This window comes from Tympanuchus pallidicinctus, unplaced genomic scaffold, assembly GCF_026119805.1.
Source record: "Tympanuchus pallidicinctus isolate F22 unplaced genomic scaffold, pur_lepc_1.0 scaffold19, whole genome shotgun sequence".
NCBI lineage: Eukaryota > Metazoa > Chordata > Aves > Galliformes > Phasianidae > Tympanuchus > Tympanuchus pallidicinctus.
In genome coordinates, this window is record NW_026294710.1 from 10,704,418 (window position 1) to 10,727,682 (window position 23,265).

Genomic DNA, 23,265 nt, shown 5'->3' on the forward strand with positions numbered 1-23,265 from the left:
ACTGAAATGTTGCCAGGATGCTATTGCCTCTATTCCTCAAACATTTGCTGTGTGTTTTCCAAATACCATGCAGTAGCTAAGGGCAAACAGCATGTACTCCAGTTCATCTTTTGTAACACCCTGGACCTCACTGCAAAGAGCAGCAAGAAGTGTCTTCGGTGGTGGGCTCACATCTGTCTCTTTTCTTGCCAGGGGACACTTGAACTGGCTTCAGCTGGACCGCAGGGTGCTGGAACATGACTTCCCCAAAAAGTCAGGACCAGTTGTTTTGCACTTTTGTGTCAGGTAAGTGCATGACAGCAAACTCGTCCCATGGGTCATGGAATCATAGAACTGTTTGAGTTGGAAGGGACTTTTAAAGGTCATCTAGTCCAGCTCCCCTATAATGAACAAGTACACCCACAGCTAGACCAGGTGCTGAGAGCCCAGCCCGGCTACCAATATAGGTATGGATGAACTGTTTGCTAGAAGCCAAGAAGCAGGTCTGTCCATTTGTCACACCTGTAGACAAGTAAACACTTTATGGAAGTTCCTTGTGATCTCCTCATCCTTGTAAACTCCTCTGACACAAGTGTAAATTAGCAGTAATAATATCAACACTAGTATAAAGTGAAGATCAGATGTTATGTCTTTCATGGATTGGTGGTTTTATTTATGAGTTTTGGAAAGTCTGAGCTGGGCAGGACCATGGGACGAAGATTTCTTTCTGCTGGCACAGCCAACTGAAGGGAGGGCACTCACTTCTTCACCAAGCCAGCCATTTCTCCTGGATTGTGCCTGATCTGTGCACTGTATCAGGGACCAAATAAATCCTCTTATAACGTCATCATTGATCGATTTCCGGGTTCAACTACAATGTGGTGTAATGAATAATCTCTAGTGACCAGTCTGGCTTCTGCATGTGTGTAAAACATACTCACAGACTGGAGTAGAAGATTTTAATGAAAATTATGCCAGTTTGGGAGAATTTCTTTTCATCTGTGGCTTTTGCAGCAGCTGTTTGTGTTAGGTAATGCTAGAAAGCTGTTGGCGCTCTTCTGTATATGGCATCTTTGCCCTCAAGGGAGATATTTTCTGAGAAGACAAATCTGCCCTTGCAACTTTAAGACACCCCAAGAGAGGCTGGGGGTGGGATAGCATATGTACAAAATTAAGTTGGGGGTTTTGACTTACTTTTAATGTATAGCTCATGTCTAGAACTAGCCAGTGCAGCGTTACTGTGTCTTTTTCTGTTAGCCTTTCCACTCCAATATTATATTACATCTGACATCACTCTCATTCATTCCATCGAACCCATAAAAAATGAAGACTTACTTTTGAATTTCTTCCCCCAAGTGCAGCTTTTTTTCCTGCAGAGTGATTGTCATTCATTTAACTCCAATTACAACGAAGGATTCTCAAGAGAAGAGACTCTTTGTTCTATTATATCCCCATTTTTGCACAGAGCCCCATGACTCCAGAACCAGTCTGCTGAGTCCCACAGGAAGAGGTTTCTCTACTACACTTTGGATGTTTCAAACCGTAAGGGTAGATCCAGAGCTGAACATTTCTACTGTTTGCAATCCAGATCGACCTGTGTTTAGGCCTGCACAGAACTGAAGGAACTTTTCTGAAAGTGTATTAGACTGATAGGCAAATTAAAAAAAATAAATAAAAAATAAAGAATGTAGGTGCTCTGATATCAAGCATCTTGCCTGGAGGCCAAACTGAGGAGTTCATTGCTAGGGCAGTGGTCTCATGGAAAGCAGAGAAGTCTCTGACTGAGCAAGAGCTAAGTGCAGATTTCAGGAGTACAGCTGTGAGGTGTGAAAGCCAGAGCTCCAGCATCATTCTCATACTCATTTCAAAGACCACTCAACGGGCATAAATATTGCCATCTGTATTGTTCTATGGGAGTTGGCAGCAAAATGGGGACAAGTCATTCTAGTGGGATCTTAGCCAAAAGACATCTTAGAAGTATGGATCCATATAACAGTTAGAAAATAAGTGACCTCTCCTGTTCCAGAATCAAAATCTGTAAGAGAAAACCACAGGGGAAAAATCAGCATTTAGTGGTTGAAAAGAAAAGTGTGAAATAGCACACTGAGTTTGGATTTATACTCTTATTTTTGATAGTAGTGATTGGATTGTCACGATTAGAAGGCCGGATGCCTCATGAGTTAGGAATGGGCATTCACTTAAATTGTTTTTTCTACTGCTTTTCCTTCCCTGAGGATATCAGGCGCTAGAAAGACACTGAAAAAGCTTCCAAGCATGTAATAAGTTCCCACATCCACCCCCAAATCTGATCTGAGCAGAAGGCAATTGGAGAAGAAACTGATCCTGAGCAGCTGGATGAAATTGGAAAAGCCTCACATATCTTTCACCCAGTGGTTTGACTTCTGGCTTCAGAACTAATGCCAGGACTGGAGAAAAGGTTGTGAAGAGAGCAACCAGTTTTGATAGTCCAGGGGTGCACAGTGGCTTACAAAACCATCCATGCCCAGATCATAAACAAAAATGACCTGCCACCATGATGTGGAAAGCAGAGATAAGTAATGCTGTTCCTTAAAGAGTTAGAAATGTGATAATTTTTAAGGAATCAGGTGTCCATGAATCCTACTACATCATTGGTAAGGGGCTACCTGTGCCTGTAGGTACATTCCTCGCATTGCATGTCTCAAGAACTGTAGCAAGGAGAGCTTAGCTTGGAGCCAGGAGTCCCAACTGGGGAAAGAGTAATTCAAGTAACTAGATGTGCCAGATGTTCTTTGCAGAGCAAACTGTATCAGGATTTAGTAATCATGTGGGGTTTTTCTTCAAATCTAAGTAAATGTACAAATCAACCACACTGGGTAACAACTGAAGACATGAGGCCTCAGGCAAGAACAGTAAATGGTAGTTTGTGAAAAGGAGAACCTATGCAGGAACAGTTTTCACCTTTTATGTGACTATCAGATTGATTTTAGCCTTAACTTGCCTGCAGCACTGTTGATGGGCAACATGCCTGCCATTGAGATTACACTAAATATGCATTTAAGCCAAAACACACCTTTTAAATCAAGGTTTCTTGGAAGAACCTTGATGCAAATAAGAAATTCCACAAGCTTCACAGAGTGAAATTCTCCTCCCTTCCTAAAATCTCTGTAGCACTGTTAAAGCTTTGTCTTTTGTCACACATTTCCTTTGATTTTGGTATTGCTGAGCACTGACGTCTGGTGTCTTTACTCTCTTCTGTAATTGAAGACCAAAAATTTCATAGTGCTACCAAAGGAGGGTTTTATAAGGACATCCTTAGCATTAGTTCAGAGAGCAAGGCTACTGCCCTCAGACACTTGCATAACTAACTGTAGCCTCTCTTTTTGTTGTCATCTAGTGCTTCTCTGGATCTTTCCACTGAGAACAACACAGGAATCTAGGAAGCAATCCCGGTTGCTTGGGCAGCTGTGAACTGGACCATGGCAGTTGTGCACTACTATTTTATGAGACTTTGCTAGTATCTATTGATATGGTTTTAAAGCTGTACATGAAAGCAAGAGGGAGTGCCATGTGTCTTGCAGGGGAGGTAGGACAACTGACAATGAGATGGGAGTGCTGTTAGTTCTCATCTCTGAATTAGCTTCTTGGGTGGCTTTCACTTGATTGTGGGTGAAATTCATTCCCTGCTTCCCCTTTGCGATAAAGGAATGAGGGGTTGTTTGACTGATTTTACAGGAGTGTTCTGAGATCAGAGGAGGACAGTGAAACTGTACCTCACAACATGAGCTGCACAGCAAAAGGCAGGAACCTAAGTAAAGAGCAGAGACCCAGGCAGCAAAGAGGTCAAAGGAAAGCAAAGGTATCAGGGGTTCAGATAAAGGTTGCTATGCTTTAGACAGGAAAGGAGGCATTTTGCTCTGGTTCACATGGGCAGAAGAAAGGCAAAATTTCTCCTTTTGTATAAATCTTTGAAGTGAGAAAGGACTGGAGCACAGTCATGCTGTTTGTTCACGGAAAGCAAAGTTGGCTCAGCTTTGCAGTAAATTCTCATCCTCAAACAATGGCCTTGTGGGATTAGCAATCTTTAGCTAGGGAACCATCAGCATGAGTCTGATTTCTTTATCTTCTGGGTGTTTGTCATGCTGTTACTTTATATGAACAAGCTCAGCAAATAAAATTCACTTCACTGGTGGATCTTCTCCTAGGAATGCATGTACCCATTCTCAGGATAGCTCCACCAGTTAGACAGTGACAGCTCACTGCAGAAGTCGTCACGCTGGATCAGTGCTACTCTCATGTAGAATGGCTTTTCTTCCAGAAAGTCAGGAAAGAATGTTAAGTAAATCTTCAATACTCAAATACGCTGCGGGGCAGTGAATTTGTCTCTATGGCCCTGCAGTATTCCCACTGAGGAATGTCTGCATCCAGCAACATCTGGCATGTGTTCATATACACTGGCCAAGCTGAAGTCAGCATAGGAGCTGTAGGGGCTCAAGTCCCTTAATACTGAACCCAGACCCTCTGCCATTTCACCACAGTTACTAGAGAACATAGTGGCCTTAAGACGCCAGCACTGGAACACAGGGTGCAACACTGCTGTTCACTTTAACCTGAAGGAATACAGCTTTGTGTGCACCATCCATGGCCTCAATCTAAGGCAGGTGGGAAGAAGTCTGAGATGGGACTCCCCTCAACAACCTGAGACATTTATCTGGTCAACTATTCTGTATGAGGATTGATTACCAGAGCCTCTTCCCAGTAATAGGCACTTTTTAGGAACAATTCCTCTGACCTGATTCTAGATGACTACTTTGGAATTCAGTAAGTCATACTCTAAAACAGCTACTTCACTTCCCTGATTGTATCTGCCTCTTCTCATCTGCTGAATCTTCAATGTGTACTACAACTGCAGCCTATAAATTCGGATTATGGTTGGCCTAGACAGGGCTGAGGAGATGTTCTCTATCTGCAGAGCTCTGCCTGGCTACCTGGGTAGAAATGGACCTCTTGAAGGACTTTTCTAATCTTGGTGATTCTATGATTCTATGAAAAGGACTAATGTTAAAAATAAAAGGAACTGTAGTCCATTTGGAAATAACAAACCCTGGAAGAAAGGGAGACACTGTTTGCTAATGCAGATTGTACATAGGGCTAGATGGATCTTACAGCTGGCTGCCAAAATACACTGCTGCCTTCTGTATTAGCCAGAAGACATGTATGGGGTGTAGTTCCATGGAATGCTGCTCACAACCTGCCCACTTCACTCACACACCAATGCTCTGTGTGCCACACTCATTTCCAGCCAGCTCCACTTGACCCCAAGAAATCAGATTAGGGGGTAGTGATGACAGCAGGCTGCTGGGGCAGGAAGAACTGAACAGACCACGCCAAATTAAATAGTGCAATTTATTTGTCTTGCATATAGTGCCCTATGTTCCTCCATCTATAACTTTCCCCACCAGAGGTGTTTGTGGGTCTCCCATTACCTTGCTCCAGAATGAAAACAAAAGGAAATGGACAAGCTGTAGGACCTCTGAGTGTATCCCAGAGCAAAGCAGGTGGAATAAGAGAAAGCCAGCAGGAAGTTGAGGCCAAGAGGAGGGAAAAGAGCTGGTGGCAGAGGGATCCTGCCCCCACATCACCAGGTACTCTCTCTCCCCTCCAAAGAGGGAGAAGGAACATCCCTCTCTCTCTTTCCCATGGTGTGAGACAGGATTTTCCAAGAAATGGGGAGACAGGCCTGAAAGCATTGTGAAATACATCAATTCTGCAGGCAGGGGAGGGGGAGAGAAGTGACAAGATTTGCTGTCACTCATGGGCATGCTCCATCACACCTGTTAGCACTTGACAGAAGGTGCTGAGGAAAAATCATATATACACAAATTGTTCTACTTTGCTCTTTCTGGGTCTCTTTGCATGGGAAGCTGCAAGGAGGGTAGAGCTGGACCCCACTTTGCCATGGGGTTTGATCATTCCGGAAGTGTCCAGAGAACTGCCCTTAGATGTTTAATTCCCTTGGGATGCTCTCTCCTCTTTGAGCTGTCTCTCCCACCTGCTCTCATTACCAGCACAGGGACACTAACTCACTGCGCTGGGCTCCCAGTTTATAGCAGTTTATGTTATATATGAGGAGACCCCTCCCATGGGGGGGTCCTGCATTCGCCTACAGCAGCCATCTCCCACTCACATTATATTTCTGCAGCTCAATGCATTGCTGAGATACTGTAGAAAAGGTAGCAAAAAGCAGAATTTTAACTCTATATAACCAGCCCAGCACAACCAAGCTGGCTTTCAGGGCTTCTGTTTAAAAAGTCTGGCAAAGCTGAGCCATAAGCCAGATCTCTGCACAGCATTAATCTGGCTGGTTGATGTGCATCAGCTGTATGCATGCTGAGGGGAAAGATCTGCAAACCCCTTCCTCCCACCCAGTTACAGAGTATAAATACAGCCACTCAGATCTTGTTTGTGCTGGAAGACAAGGCTCCCTGCAGACAATTTATTGCAGCCTTCTCAGGGTGGCCCCCTGCTCTGTTCAACAGGGGGAAGGTGTAATAAATTGCCTGCGGGGAGGCTTTGCTCCTTGGAGTCTCTTTAGAGATATGAGAAACTTCTGTCCAGTCGGAAGATTTACTTGTGTGAAGTCTGACCTTTGGTTGAGGAAGGGAACTAATGGGGTTCTGCTACTTAGCACACAGCTCTGAGCTAAGCCATCCATTACACACACATCTTAATAGCAGTCTGGCTCTTGAGTCCCATAATATTATTTCTGTTTTCTGCTTAACTAGGGATATATTTGTATAAGTGTGCTGTGTTTAGAGAAGGGGATAAGCTGTTTTTCTTTTGCATGCAGCCACCTCAGGGACAGGAAAATCAACATTCTAAGAAATTGTTGTGTTGAGCCACATTTTGAATGCATTGATGCTGGAAGCATTGTCTTGTCTAATTTTGGCAAGCATTTAGACAGCATGATAGGTACTATGCAAAAATGATGGATACTGTCAATGTAGGACTTGTACCTAATTTGGATCAAGGAGCAATAGTTATGTTAATGCCTACATACAGATTCTCCAACTGGGTCAAAGTCATACAGACATCATTTCCATTTTCACTGCAATTTGTGCATTTATACTCTCACTAGTGGGTGTGATTTGCTGTCACCAGTGAAGCAAGCAGAAAAGTCTGCTATGAGAAGTTCCATCACAGTGGCATTGAACACAGTGCTGGAAGGGTAGGTGCAGTGAGTAAGTAAATTCCATGCCAACTTTCACATCTAAATCGTACCTTTCTGTGCTGCTGATAACATAGTGGAATGGCTGGAGAGGTTTTCTACTGCTAAACTGGTTCAAGAGCCTGAACTGAAAGATATCCCACAGATACGGGTGGATGGGGTTATGCAAGAAAATCCACCCAGCAAGTTGCCTCTGCTAGCCAAGATGTCACTCTTGGTAAGGATGGCAGAGCACTCAGAGCTGCACTAGAGCTCAGGAGAGTGGGGAAATTCCCTGGTGGCTGAGAAAGAAGGGGGGGGGGGGGGGGGGGGGGGGGAAGAAGGCAGTGCTGGCTGTGATTTGATCACTGCTCTCACCTCACACTTGGGGCAAAAAGCTACATAATTCCAAGCCAAGTGGAGCTGCAATAGCCTTCTTTGTACAAAGCTGAACTTCTCTGCCAAGCTAAGCTTTACAGGACATTTCAGGGTGAAGCAATGTGCAAAAAAATATTCTGAGCTGGCTGTTGCTTTTATATTCTTGTCAGGCCTGGTCTGCACCTGAGAGGCACGAACAGGACTTGCTGTTCTGATATCAGTGTCTTTTCGTGTGATATATGATGCTGTAACCATGCATCAGGGAGGAATGTGTCTATACTGCTACCTTGATTCCCTTGCCTCTCTGTGTTGATACGGAACACTCAGTTTGCAAACTCTCAGGATATATAGCCTAGAAAACAGCTGGAGCCTTATGCACTCCAAAGCAGATTCCTTAGCTTTTTGTAAATGGAGAAGGTGAGGCACAGGTATGGTTAAATACCTTATGAGTTTTGCAGGAGTTCAGTGGACTGCTCTCTTAAAAATATGGAGAAATGTGGATGGGCAGTAGAAAAAGGTGCAAGTATCTGCACAGAAAAGTGATTGTGGAGGGGAGAGAGAAGAGAATCCTACAATCATTTGGGTTGGAAAAGCTCTCTAAGATCACCAAACCCAGCTACTGACCTGGCACTGCCAAGTCTACCACTAAGCCATGATTAACACTACATTACAAGTATAGAATACGCCCAGGTTGAACATCCACAGCTTTGTTAGCCAGAATTCTACATCTTCCTGAAATCACGTTCACTTTCAGGGTTTTGGCTTCCCTGCAACAAAACAGAAATCAACATAGGACTCTCTTGCTGCACCCCGACCAGTCTCTGATGGCGAGCAAGGGGGACCTGAGCATGTCACAAGCACAGGCAGCAGAAGATGGGATCAGAATTAAAATTAATGCAGGAGGGAGGTAAATTAGGCTTTTTAGTATCTGTGATTTTCACTCTTGGCTGATTACTTAACAGGCCAACTATTTAGCATGACCATTGTCTGCTTTAAGTGTCAGCACATAAAGTATGCACCCATGACTATTAGCAAACAGGACTGGAACATAAAAGGAGTTTTACTGCCTGAGTTGCTCAGAATACTCATTTAGCATGAGACAGTGGACATAATGACATCTGCATTTAAGTTCATTATACTGGTGCATGTGATTTTTCTTCTCCTGGTTAGCTAATGGCCTCATATTTTTCATTATCCTTTGAGATTTTAAATGACGTAGTGAGGGATAATGAGCCAGACCCCAGGATGGATGAGACAGAAAGGGGGTCTTCTCCTTTAGCCACTGCTTTGTAACAATGAAATAAGAGACAGCCCATTGACAGAGCCACGGAGCAATGATGACAGCTCTGTCCTGCATCCTAACCACAATGGAGTCAGGCAGCTGGGAAGGACACGGGAGCATCACCTGCCCATTTCAGTCACTTCTCTTGGGTCTGAGCACATTTCCCACCCAGGGGTAAGGTGATAACACATCAAAACCAACAACCTTTTGCTTCATTTTGACATCTTCCATGAAATCTGGCTTTACCCTTTATTTTCATTTTTCGTAGAAAAGAAAATATTTTCAACAGAAGAGAGAACAGATACTTGGGGTACTCAATCTGTTTGTTGTTTTTTCTTTTCTTTTTTAGTTTGGCAGTGTGACACTGTTATCAGTCAAGGTCACTGAGTCATTCTGACCATGGTAAAACATTGTTAACTTTTGGCAGATTCTGCTTGGAAATAAACATGTTGGTTTATGATCTTTCATGCTGCAACTCTACATTTGCAGAGTCAGAGCCTGGTCCATTCCACACAACAGATCACCAAGTTCTTGTTGAGGGGCTGTGTCTAGAGCTGAGCATTAGGGAAATGCCAAATACTTCTTATTCAGTAGTTTCTTTTGCTGTGTAGAAACTGGGAGTGCTGGTCAATTCAGCTCTGCTGCTAAAGCAAGTGAGCATCAAACTCGTCTTTCTGATAAATGACTCATGACTATTTGCAAAGGACACATGAATATAAGCCTGAAGGAACCATGTAGGATCACAGAGCTAATTTCTCTGAGACTGTGCCACGTACTTAGTTCAGAAGGGCCAGGAGAATTCTCTTCTGCCATTGATGCTCACTGACCATATAAAGACATCACCAGCTCAGGAGGATGCTTCCCTGACAATCCTGAGGTCTTCTATGTCCACTGCAGAAACAAAGTACTCGCTGTGATGCACCTTTTCTACCAATGCCTAATTTATCTTTGTGCAGATACACCACTGATAGGGGATTCTTAGCTCCTGAAGAGCCAGTATGGTCAGTCAAACTTTGGGCATTTCTCTCTGCTGCAAGCCAAAGGTGGGCAAGTGTGCAGCACAAGGAAGAATTTGCAGCAATGCCAATGTCCTGTTACCCAAGGGTCAAGAGTTTCCACTGTTGCTTCTCACCAGCACCACTGCATAAATGTCTCTACTTGTCTGATTGAGATGGAAATTGCCATTCATCACAGCATAAGGGAGCTTAAGCTGTCTTAGAGCAAGTTGCCAGTTAACCAGCACTTAATATATAATTAATATAGTACAAGGCATGTCCTTGCAGCTGAAAGATTTAAATGTCTCAGATGCAATAGCTTCCAAAATCTTGTAAGATTCCTTCTGCAGTGCTTGCTACCTTCCTGCTGTTGAGAGGGAGCAGTCAAGATAGGCACTTTGTGTTCATTATCCAGCACAATATTCACTGGTTCATTTAATTAATGCTTAGAAAATATATTTGATGAATTGTAAGTGACTGGGACCACAGAGGAGAGATTATGGGTAACACAGAAATAGATTAACATTGGCTGAGCTTCCTTCTTTACCTCTGAAACCTTTTAAAAAATTATTTCTCTGGTTTTCATATTCACATAATCTTGAGGAGCTTTCTCCCTTCACGCACACACCTAATTTCTCATCACAACTGTTGCTGGCTATCAGAGAACTTCTCATAGGAGCTGTCTGAGGCAGTGCTGTTTGTTGGTTGCATTGCAGGAGATGTTAGTAGCAGAGCTAAGGTGTCAGACACACTGCACTGCCTGCATCTCTGCCCAGCCCATCAGTTCCTGGATATTTCATCTTCACAACTCGTGGAGGAATGCTGCTCTCTTAGGAGTCCTCAACAGAAAGCTAATGGTTACCTCTTAAAACTGATGATCTTGAAATATGCAGTAAGAATTGGCTTATAATCTTAATAGGCAAAACAGACACAGGGGGTCAGAGGAGGGTGGAGTATTTCCTAAATACAGCCCAGCAGCCCCAGTCAGCTACATGATTTGCTGAAGGTCATGAAGTAAATCTGTGTCACAGTCAGGAATTTAACACAGATTTCTTGATTAATTCATTCCTAGATTCTTCTTCCTGCCTCCTTAGGCATTGACATGGACCATTTTAAAGTGCAGTTTCCTACACCATGTTTGGAAAATGTTTGAAAAACAAGAGGAGGTTGGAGAGAGAGTTACAATTAGTGCAAAAAAAACATATTTCCCTCCTCTTTCTGTTGCTTCAGTGCCAGCTGTACATTTAAGAGAGTCTACTCCAGTTCAGGATTTCTGAGCCTGCCACACAGCAAATCTCGTAAGAGTTCTCTCTGCAAATCTCTTTTTGTTCTTTTTTTGAAGTATCACACCAATTTCCTGGTGCACATGCTTTGTATTTGCCTGGGTGCATGCATGAGAGCCAGTAGCTCCCCAGCACACCCTGCACTCCAGAGATCACTTGAGAATTGCGTCTTCTTTGTGAAGTATCATGTGTAAGCTCTGTGCTCTAAGAGACTTGATTTTGTACAGAAAATGATCTGTGAATCTGTGGAAAGCCCTGGGAAAGATCCTTGCAGCCTTAAGAAATGCAATATTGCCCTCTAGTGATGAGGAGGATGGTCTCATTCCATCTGCTGATGAAACAAAAAACGTTCCTGATAACCTTCACTGGGTTTGAGAATGAAATAAACATTCCTGCTTATTCTGCCCTTCAAATTAAAGATTCCAGAATCATAACCAGGAGAGAACTGGTAGCACTGATAAGCAGAGGAGGTTCTTTAAGAGTAAGTGTAAAAATGCCATTTTTCTCCCTGAATTCAGCAGATGGAAAGCCAGCTGCACTCAAGAAAGCAGATCTAGCAAGAAGGCGGCTTTTTAATGCAGCATCCTTGTTGCATTTCAGAAGCCAAGTGTATTTTTATTTGCCAAGAACAAAAAAAGGTTTCAAGGACAGGAGGTGAAACCCAGTGAAAACTAGAGGAAAAAAAAGTGCTTTTTTCTTTTTTTTTTTTCATCCTTAACGATCCTACATTCAGATGTCTTTTTTTCCGTTTTGTTTTCTTTTCTTTTGCTTATTTTTTTGCTTTTTTTTTTTCAATTTCTCATTTGAATTTTTCTAGAGGGTGAAGAGGAAAGGTAATAGCAGGAACACTTCAGCGGAGGAGCTCAAAATGTTTCACTACAATAAGCAGTTGGTCAGGAAATAAACTGTTTTGAAGGGTCTTCAGAAGACACCTAGGAGCACTGCAAAGCTCTGAACTTCACCCATAAGAAGGTCCCGTTTAAAGCCCCCTGTTCTGCAAATAGCTCGACATGGACAATCCTTTTAGTGTTTGTGTGAAGCCCCAGGAGTTTCAGCAGCCCACAGCTCCCCTGCTAGACACTGGAGTTTGGGAGTAAGTGGAATAGATTTCTCTGTAACTGGACCTGTGTCTCTACCCAGTTTTCTAAGGTATCTCACTGGTTTTTTTTAAGTTCCTAATGCAGACAGCATTTCCCCGGCACTTTCCCTATCCTAATTCCTTCTGACAACGCACGATAGTATTGGAATTTATGTAAGGAACATTGTTGCCACTGTACTGCAACTAAAAGATCTCCCTGAAATGAAGTGGGCAGATAAATGTATTTCTTACTAAAAATAAAAACTAAATGTAAAACTCACCTTGATCATATACTGAACAGGCTTTCTCTGTTGCTAACGGAATCCTTAAAATACACAACATACGCATGTGAAATGGTCAGTTATTAACCTTGATGATATCTGGCACTTACTTTTATCTTGTCATTTTTATCCCAAGGGTCACAATGCAGAATTGTGACAAGAGCTGGAGTTTAGTTGAGATGGTGGCAAAACTCTCAGAAATTTCACTGCCGAAGGATCAAAGTTTCAAAGCAAGCAAGACACGAAACACTGAACAGTTTAATATGTGAGATGAACTTTCTGTGTAATTGCAAACATTTGGGGTAATCAGGTAATGCAGTGGTGGGTTTTTTTGGACACAGAGTTTGGACTAGGCAGCTTTTTAATGAGTTCTGAGAAGTCATCTCAGCCATTGCTCAAAAAGAAATACATTACTGTCATCCCCAGCATTGATACCCATGCTACTGGTAAGTAGTGCAAGGTCCTTAGCTAGTGCTGGTTAATTACTCTGCAGCCATAGCTGCTGCCTGCTAAACACAAAAATAGAGCAAGAAGAAATTTCAAAATTTGTCTTACACAGAGCTGAAGTCAACAGGAGGGAACCCAGGAGTGGAGTTCTGGCAGTGAAAATTTCATGAGGTGTACATTGGTGGCACAGAAATAGATTAGGAAAAGGAATGAAGATAATATGCCAGAATGTGACACAGAACGAAGTTTACAAAATAAACAGATAAGGGATTGTTTAAAGTATAAAGACAACGCGGAGGGTTTATTAGAAGCAAGATAATCCTCTTGCTGATCCAGTTGCTTTGATGGGCTGAGGTGGTGCCGAGTCATCAGGTAGAGCACAAGCTCTTTCATCACTCCATCTGCATCATGAACAAAGAAACTTCATTCTCTGCATACCCATCGTGATTCCACTAACCACTTTTTTTTTCAAGTAATGGACGTATTTTCAAGTTCTACCCCGGTTCTCCCACATATCTCACCTCTTTTGCTTTTCTTTTCAGGTTCTACATTGAAAGCATCTCCTATCTAAAGGACAACGCCACCATAGAGCTGTTTTTCTTGAATGCCAAGTCCTGCATCTACAAGGTAAGGACTCTGGGAGCTCCGGGGGTGGGCTGAGACATGTGGTTCTGCATCCCCTGACCCAATCTGCATTGGCTGCAGAACTGAATACCTGTAGCATGACTATAGAAACAAGCCGTACGAGCTTGTAACGAGCAGCAGCCGAGGTCAGCCCTCAGGGCGGCGGAGCGGAGTCCGGAGTGTTTCCCGCCCGAAGAGGGCGGCAGCGGCCGCCTCGGGAAGAAGATGGGCGCCATCTTCTGGGGTTAGGAAGGGGGGGGGGGGGGGGGGGGGGGGGGGTGCGTGTGATTTGCGTACGTGCGTAAGGAAGCTGTGAGGCTGTGTGCGCACGTGTGTCTGTATGAGCGTGTGCGAGGGTCGGGGTGTGTGATGGCGTGTGGCTGTATGCGTGTACATGATGTTAATTCTGTGGGATTTTGTGAGAGAGGGGTTCCCTGCACAGCCTGCTTTTGCAACCTCCCAGCAGTGTGTTAGCGACTGCTCAGACAACAGGCTTATATCAAATCTTGGCCCTTGCTTCCTGATCTCCACATATCCAAAAATCCAGGATTAACTCTGCATGTCCAAAAATGCAGGGTTAGATAGGAGAAGCTGGCAAATGCCTGTTTTTTTCTTTTTTTTTTTTTTTTCCCAGCGTCCAGAGAAAGGGCAGGGCAGAGCTCCGTGCTCTGACAGAGCTGCAATTAGACGTGCTTCGTCAGCCCTCTCCAGCACTGAGCTCAGAGCATCGCATTTTGGTTACAGGGGAAAAGTTCTTTTTTGGAGTGTTGCCAGGAAAAGCTTCTGCTGTTGTTCTTATTTTTTGAATTATTTTTATTTTCCGGATAAAGCTTAAAAAGAAAAAAAAAAGGGGGGGGGAGAGGGGGGGGGGAGAGTGCCTACAGATCTGGGTTGATCTATTTTAATCTGACCTCTCCTAAAACCATTACTTTGCACATTTGAGCTGACTGTCAGCTCCATCCATAAATAGCTCTGCTGGATTCCCAGTCTCCCCGAGTCCTTCTCCATCTGATTCCAGCCACAGTAAGCCATGCCATGCTATGAAAAAGGATGCTGAATTTGAAAGCTGGGTACAAGGTCTCCGATCAGACACAAAATGAGCAGCCAGCCAGCATGTTTGGATGGAAGGATCTCTAGGTGTAGAGAGTGGCATTCACTGCCTGTCATCCCCAAACCTTGAAAGTTTCCTTGTTGCACAAAAAAGTTTTCTCACTGGACTTCTCACAGATGACTTCATCCCAGGTTCCCCACAGCCAGGAAAGGCCATGCTATGTATGATACATGTAGTTCATAACACCATTTGTACCAAGCTGTGTGGTGCAGTCGTGGCACCTGGGGGCAGGATGCCATCCAAAGAGACGAGACAGGCTCAAGCAGCAGCCCCAGGAGAAACTCATATGGCCCAACAAATACAAGTGCAACGTGCTGCGCCGAGATTGTGGCTACTCCTACTAGCAATACAAACTGGGGCATAGCAGTTTGTTGTCAGCAGCCTCCTTCAGCATGAGGCTGCTGGTCTCCTGGGCTGCCAGCTGGCTCTGTGTTGGGTACTGCACCACTCCTATGAGTCCTGCAATTGACCCACTCACCCCAATTTTAGCACAGCACCATCCCAGCCAGTGTTGCTCAGAAAAGTAAAAAGACATTTGTACTACCGGCCAGGCAGGGCTTGGTGTTGGGTACTGTCCGTCAGTCTGTTTCATTACTAACATGTTCTAGTACAGGTTTTGTCCTGTGCCAACCAGGCATTGCTGGAGGCCTGTTCAAGGATGTGCACCTGTTTCTGAAAGGCAGTATAGTTGTGGTAACTCTCTTTGGGGCTGGGAGAGGGAGAAAGAGTGTTTAGTCATGAGTTTTTCTGTGCTGCATACCCTTAGGGTCTGAGAATGGCTTCTGGCCCACTCTACCCACTAGTGTGGACTTGTCGCAACATCGACATGGGCTTGTAGAGGCTGGCTCATGTGTGCAGTGCCCAGTGCACCACAGAGAGACAGGCATTCAGGCTCTCTGCATCACCGCTTGCTATGGGACACTCCTGACTGCCCCAGCCTGCAGCTGCGTGGATATCTCGCACCAGCCGCTTCCCTTGGCACAAGTACCTCGTTAGTGCAGGTGCCTGTGTGAGTCACAGTTTAGCTGAACTGAGGGAGGTGTATTTATTGCCCTTAGCAGAGCTGGTCTTCACTCCCCAGGGAGTTGTTATGAAGGAGGTGAGGGAAATGCTTATTTTAAAAAGCTGGCACTGGTGAAAGTCAAAGACACCTGGATCTTAATCTCTGTTTTGTTCCCTTTGTTTTTGATTTTGCCAGAGACGAGCCAAAGCAATTGTGGCTTGTAAATGAGGTGTGGCCCTGACTTGGCTGGAGCACGGATCACAGCAGCAATCTATATTTAGATAACTCATTTCTTGCCAGATTAAATAAAATATTATAAACAGCAGTTTAAATAAATATAACAGAAGAGCCACAGGAGTAAGCTAAGCACGTATGTGTATGTGGCCACATGGGAGATCTAGTTGCATAACTGAGGCCTTAACTGCATCAGCAAAAGCCCATTGTCTTCCCAAAAGCCAAAATTGGTTGGGACTTGAGCATGCTTGGCCATATGGCTTCTGCCTCCCTTCCCAAGCATTCCTGATGATGTGTCTGTGTCCCACACGTTCAGAGTGGAGCGGTGCACAAACCGCATAGCCCTGTGACCGCTATTTCAGATGCAGCAGAAGAACGCTGAGAGGATTGGATGCAGCCAGCAGTGTTCTTGTGACTGCAGCATCCAAGCAAAATGCTCACAGTTTCACCTAACCCTCAGAATTTACTTTTGTCAGGGTCCAGATTCTGTAGAGTAGAGCAATGAAAATCTACTGAAAGATTTGCTTTCACAGTTTGCTCTCAAAGTACCCCCACCCCCATGCTCAGGGACATGAAGGGGCTGAAACCAGATCTCCCGTCCTGTTAGAGGCAATATGGCTCATTTTCCTGTGAGTTTACCCTGGACAAGGGCCAGAGGGGTTTCTGCAAGGGCTTTGATACCACTTCAGTGAAGACAAATTTTCTCATTTCCATGCTTCTGTGAGCCAAGGACAAAACTGTGTTTTCCTGAAGCATGGGTAGAACTGGGGGGAGAAAAACCTTTATTTCCCAAACTATCTTTTACTAAATCATGCTTGAAAGTAAAAATGACCCTGATCCTCCCCATTCCACCTGCCTTCTCCTCCTTCCTCCCAAGAAACCCCTTATGCCACACTGAGTTATGCTTCATTTGCCAGGCTGTCATGCTGAATATTTGGCTTTCTCCACATCAGAGTGAGCAGGTTCAGACTCACTTTGGTCTCCAGGAGCACAGGGCCTGCTTTGAAGCCTGGCCAGGGCAGAAAACTGGCACCACGTGCTTCACTCTGCAGTAGACAGGAGGAGATGCATTTTGTTCTTGCAGGATCTCAAAGTTACTGAATTCTTTTTGTTTTCTTCACCCTCCTAGGAGCTCATTGAGGTTGACAGTGAAGTGGTGTTTGAACTGGCTGCATATATCTTGCAGGTAAGCACCAGCCTCTTCTTGCTTCATGCACCTTTGTATTGAATCTTTTGACTGGCTAAATCAAAAAGGGCTGTACAGAAGTGTAGGGGTTCCCCAAGAGTCCCTGCAGACCAAAGGGAAGAATCCTAATTTATGCCTGAGATACATGTAACCTCCAGCTTCTTTTCAGGTTTGCACTGAAAATGATCTTTCTTTTCAGCAGATAAGTTATCTCTACACAGCTTTCAGCATTTACAGAATCACAGAATCACCTGGGTTGGAAGGGACCTCAAGGATCATGTAGTTCCAACCCCCCTGCCTACCAGGGCCACCAAACATACACATTCAGATCAGGTTGCCCAGGACCCCGTCCAACCTGGCCTTGAACACGTCCAAGGACGGGGCATCCACAACCTCCCTGGGCAGCCCGTTCCAGGGCCTAACTACTCTCCTTGTGAAGAACTTCCCCCTAACATCCAACCTAAATCTTTCCTCCTTCAACTTTGATCCATTTCCCCTAGTCCTGCTGTTTATACCAAAGCAAAATAAGTACAGAAGCCTCTTACACCAGAGCTCTCCACATGTGAAGCAGATGCCACTGCACAACATTTTGCTTACATAAATATATATATCATATTAGCTCTAACACAGATATCCAAAGCCTTGGACTATGATGTAAAGCCAGAAAGAATTCTAAGCTATAAATGAGATTTCCTGGATGAAATATGTATCCAGTGAGTTCCTCTCCAATGACTTCAGTTGCATTTGTTTTATCAGTGTTGCTTGCCCTCCTGATGATCTCCGTAACCTTCTATATATGCAAGTGTCTGTATTTTCCAACGTGGGCAGAAGGGCATAAAGCCTTTCCAAAACCACTTCTTCAGAAACAAAAATTGTCATTTTCCTCATCAGCAAGAGGGAAAGGGTCAGAGTTTGAATTACCAGCAGGGTTTGGTAAATCTCTTGTTCCCAAAGAGGAACTTTTTCAGGACAGCAGAAGCGTTTGGTTTGAAAGATCGCTTTTTATGAGCATAACTATGGGACCAGATCAGAGATAGCTGTCAAATGATTCTTGTCCCCTTTTCTCACGGTGTAGATTCTGTTTTGTTTTCCCATCAAGCATGAAGCTGTGAGGCTTCATATGAGCAGACAAGACATCTCATCAGACTGCACAAATAAATAACAACGCATTGCGCTTTTACAGCACTTTTCATGTTAAGGAAGCAATTAATGTGTAGGGATTTGAATCTTCATTAAGAACATTTTGTGTAACAAAAATGGAGAGAGAGTCAGGATGGGGGACTCAATTAAAAGCACATTAAAGGAATTGCTTATTGGTTGTTGGGGAATACGCATCAAACAAGAGGGTTATTGTGTGAAGTAGCAGTAGGGTTATGAATCTATTGTCTGCTCATCCTAGTGAATAACTTAAGCACTTAGTAACTGTACGCCCAGATCCAGATCTGCCACTTCAAACCTCACTGCTGTGATTGTTTCTCATCACAAACACAGGATATTGCGTTTATTCCTGTAGTAGTTTGATGTGTAACTTCATGAAAACAGTCAAAACAAGCCACACCTCTGCCGTCTGTAACCAGAAATTACTACAGTCCGTGTTTGTGACAGGATCTGTGCGAAACAAGAGGGATCACGCAGCATTGTTTTAGTCCTCGCTGCAGCGTAGAGGTCAAAGAACTGAAGGATGGAGAATCAACCCTACAAAACTGTTTTCTGAATTCAGTATGCTCATCCTTGCTCAGGCCAGGGCTTACCTTTTGGGTTTTGCTTTGTGTTGTACTACAATCATGATATGTTCAAGGATTCCTTTCCCTGAACCACAGGAGAGCCCTTCTGCCCTTCACTTTGCCCAAGGGGAGATGGGAAGATACTAAAGGACTGTCAGAACTCAAATGATTTACTCTGCAGCCTTACTTCAAATTATTGTGTTACCAGAAAAAATTAAAGTGCTACCAAAGTTCTGTACTTTACCCTAGCCTCAGAAGTGAAGCACCACTGAACATGGGCTGACAGGTTTCGAGTGTGGATGGGTGAGTGGAGAGACAAGGACCTGAATAGAAAATCTGGAAACTCCCTCATTGCAGAAATTACTGACCAGTTATAAATTACATTATTGCACTGTGCTTTGTGCGTAGCTGTCAGCAAATAAGGTGCTTGGCGTACATAGAATGAAATGTATATTGCCTGTGGATATTGCAAAATGCAAATTGCATCTATTGAAGATGGAACTCAATAGATTTTGAGGGTATGACAGATATCCAGTAAGACTCAGATACTGATCTAAGTATTGCGTAGAATATTACCCAATCCTTTAACATCAGTCCGTGACATTAATAAATAGAAATAACTGGATATTTAAGTAAGGGAGCTAAATACTCCCAGAAATACCCAGCAAGGTGTTAGGAAGTTCTGAGTCTTACACCCCCTTGGGAGCTGCAGGTGAGATAGTTTTCTGAAAATCTACTTAATGGGAAATAACTGACTATTGTAAAAAGTCCTGAGGATCTCAGAGGCTGCAAAGTCACTGAGGCTTTAGAGGTTTTCTATTAACATAGCATCCATGTCGACCAACATAATAACTTAGTACCATTATTTCCTCTAGCTTCTTGGGAATCCATTAGCAGAATGATGAATCACTTGGCCACTGTTATTAGGCAAACCTTTTTGTTAATCTGCCCGGCTCACTGCAGCTGGTGTGGTGCTTGGCTTTAGAGACTGGTTCAAGAAAATACATGAGGAATCACTTACAACTGAGGAAGTTGCTGCTAAATGAATTTTGCAAATGGAAAATCTTTAACAGCGATTTTATGGATTTCTGTGTGTGCGTTTTTTAATGGTATATTTATGCTTATCCCTTATTTTGCAGGAGGCAAAGGGAGATTTTTCAAGGTAGGTAACATTAGAAGTTTTTGTCATTGTGTGTTTTGAGAGTGAATCAAGTGAAATCACAGTGTGAGTGATGTGACTCAGCTGTAGCTGTGTAGCAGCAGGAATGGATTGCAAGGATAGACACCTTGTTTCTTTACAAAACACAGCCTTTGACCAGAGCATGCCCTCGCAAACAGCATTATTTGTTATGTTGTTGTTGACAAATCCCTTTACATACCCATGAAGTTCAGGAAATAGACTAGTCTTTGGAAGGAAACTTTTTTTTTTTTTTTGTAGGGAAAGGACCCTACAATCACTTTTATATCACAGACCTAGCATGAGGCAGCATTAAAATTCCATCACTGATCAATGTTTCAGCTCGAATTTGGACTGAGTTCTCAAAATCAGAATTTAAATGACTGGTTTTGTTGAACTCCTGCTGTCCCTTGAGCCAAATCTTTAGAAGTGCTCTAAGAAATTCGGAGAGGTGACTCCATCTATTCAGTAGCAATCAAAGGTCAGGTGGCTGTTTGATGCCTCATGTGAGAAACATGAAAGTTCTTCATCCAAAGCCTAGGAGATCTGTCTGCTAAATAATTCACACACTCCATATATATTTTTTTGCTGACCTGTGCCTGAGGTCATCTGGGGAACCACAGTATCCACAGAAGGTAATTTCAGAGAAGAAAAGAAGGTGTGATTGGGCAGTGAGGTTGAATTGCTGGAGAAGCTTGTTGGCGTTACGCACACTAATGGTACTCCACACACACACAGAGGACTGAAAAAACAGCAACCTGAGATACGTCAGGTCCCACCTTGTGGTAAACTGAGACTTCCAGTCCACTGAGTTTCAGATAAAGTAGCAAAAAGGCATTGCAAATAATTGCCTGCTCGTCACAGAATCTGAGATTGACGTAACGTAACCCTTGCTAAAAAAAAGTTCAAGTTCTGCCCTATCATTTCTCAAAACACAGAAGCGCAAACCCAATTTTGCTTCATCTTTCAGTTTCACTCAGTTTGAACTAACTCAGTTATCAGCACTGTTCAGGGGATGCTGGAGTTCCTGTGGCTCTTCTATTTTTCAGTCTGGTTTTCTATGCACTGTCATTTGCTCAGCCTGGAAGATCTGGACCAAACAGAATTTTCTCACTCTGATCTGTGCTAAAGCACATCTTCCATTGGTTTTACTATGAGGACCAATATTTAAAGTTTCTCAGAATATCTAGACATGATGAATCAAGCTACATGCTCGGACTGTGAACCTTAGAACAGAGAGGAATCAGTTAGATGGCTCAGTGTAATAGGACTGAGAGCATTTTCTCTTCAAGTATTTCTTTCCAGACCTGAAGTGGAAATAGCAAATGGAAAACATCCATCTTTGCTGTCCTTTGCTGTAAAAGGAATAGTTGAGATTAACAGCACATTTCTCTAGACCTTGAGGATACCCAAAATGTCACAAAACGTGGTTTCTCCATGCTGTTATAACAGTCATCACTATTAAAACAGCTTTTATTCCTTTTCACCTCAAACCTCTCAAAGGTTTTAAGTGGAAGAGGGAATCCTTATGGCCAAGTCAAGCAGAGAAGTGGTGTCATAATAACAGCTTGCTGACAGTCCCAGGGATCTTAACTTTTAAATGGACTTTGGAGACAAAGCAGTCTGCTCTATTAATGGAATTTAAAGGCTGTTCTTGAGGAAACGTTGAAAAATCCTACCCTGACAATTTATATTCTAGGAGAAGACTTAACATCTCCAGGGATACCTGTCCAGTGTCTCCCTCATAACGTGCACTGACAGGGGTTTATGTGCTGGGTGAGATCCAGGTGCTACTGAAGTCAACATGAGGTCATTGTGGTCAAGACTTTGCCCACTGAGAGTTGTGGTTATTTGTATCAGTGCAAAATCTGAGAGGCAAACCAAGCCAGGAGCCAGCAAAAGGAACTGCAGATGAAGATATACGTACTGACTGAATGGCTGAAGTTGGCTTTAGTGTGTGAAGTTTGCTGTTGAAATGTTGCTTGTAACACAACTGGCTGTTCTTTCAAACAGAGAAGCTTTGCAATTGTGAATATCTTGAGATTTAAAGATAGTATTTTGTTCATGGCAGCATATGTTGCATGCAAGCTGAACTCTTGAACTCCTGCTTTGTTTTCAAAGAATGCAGACTGAAGATTTCCACACTTGGGTTGTCTGCTGCCACCATCAGATTTAGAGCCTGTGTGACTGCAAGTTTCTCTTTGGCCCTAATCCATAAGAGCACATAAGCACCGGCTCATTTGTGATGAGGGAGAATAGATGTTCCCAGGGAAGCCTTCCTATGAGTTGCTGCTCATCACCTTGGGTACTGCGATAGCCACGGCCAAGTTGTCACAGTTTGAACTGGGGCTGGCACCTGCCTGTAGTGACCTGAGTCACCAAATCCCACTGCACCCAGGTGGTGGATCACAATGGGCTTGTTCAGGGTTCCAGAATGAAGTTGCAAGTCTTCTTCTGGGGTTTCATTAGAACTCAAAAAAACAGAATTGATCTTAGAAATTCTAGCAGTTAGTTTTCTAGTTTTGTGAACTACCGCATCTACCTTGACAGCAGCTCTCACTGCTGCTTTAGAAGAGCTCATCCCATGCCTCAAAATGTAACTGTGCTCGTAGTACTCTTCTTTCCTATACCCAGAAGAGCTTTATGTGCTATTTCAATGTCATGTTGTTCATTCTTTGGTAGGACATCATCACATGTGAGTCTCTCTGCACTGATTTTTGCCACCCAGGATTACTGCCTAGTCTGGGCATCTTAATTACTGCCCAAGTGTTTGCTAAGCCTGGAGAGCACATAGTCTCTGTCTTGAGCTGGTTCTGTCTTGAGCTTGTCTTAACTGTCTTGAGCTAAGATGTCACAATAGCCCTAATGGATCCATTTGGTCTCTAACTCCTCCAGCTAAGGTTTTTTTTCCCCCCCATTTCTAATATGTAATTAATTTCAAAGGCAGATCTGTCAAAAATCCTGAGCTCCTGAACCTTTCTAGGTGAACCCAGAGAAGCATTTCTCAGTGTTTGCTTTAAGTGGCCTGGTCAAACTCAGTGTTTCGCTAGCAGATTTTTACATCTCTGGGTTGATGCAGATTTAGGCAGAACACAAACTGAGTGAGATTTTAAAATAGAATGTAATTCTCCTTAAAATGTTCCTAGTCCTCTGCACTAACAGATGAAGCTTTTCACATTGTTGCAGTCTACTAAAATGCTTCATTTGACAACAGAACGAAAAAGGTTTAGATTTAGCTTAGCACATGCTATTGAATTTTGGGCAATTAGGTATCCCTGTTCAATGGATTCTCAGTTA

The 23,265-nt window shown here is 43.5% G+C and overlaps 1 protein-coding gene across 6 annotated transcripts in view; it reads left to right on the forward strand.

The window, feature by feature from the left end:
- FRMD4A (FERM domain containing 4A) overlaps positions 1–23,265 on the forward strand; it is a 351,201-nt gene that overhangs the window by 261,286 nt on the left and 66,650 nt on the right. For all 6 annotated transcript variants that reach the window (XM_052681194.1, XM_052681195.1, XM_052681193.1 and 3 more), the window contains exons 4-7: positions 193–285; positions 13,452–13,536; positions 17,011–17,067; positions 19,931–19,953. In XM_052681194.1, the coding sequence (XP_052537154.1) occupies positions 193–285; positions 13,452–13,536; positions 17,011–17,067; positions 19,931–19,953 (258 nt within the window). The remainder of the gene's footprint in view (positions 1–192; positions 286–13,451; positions 13,537–17,010; positions 17,068–19,930; positions 19,954–23,265) is intronic.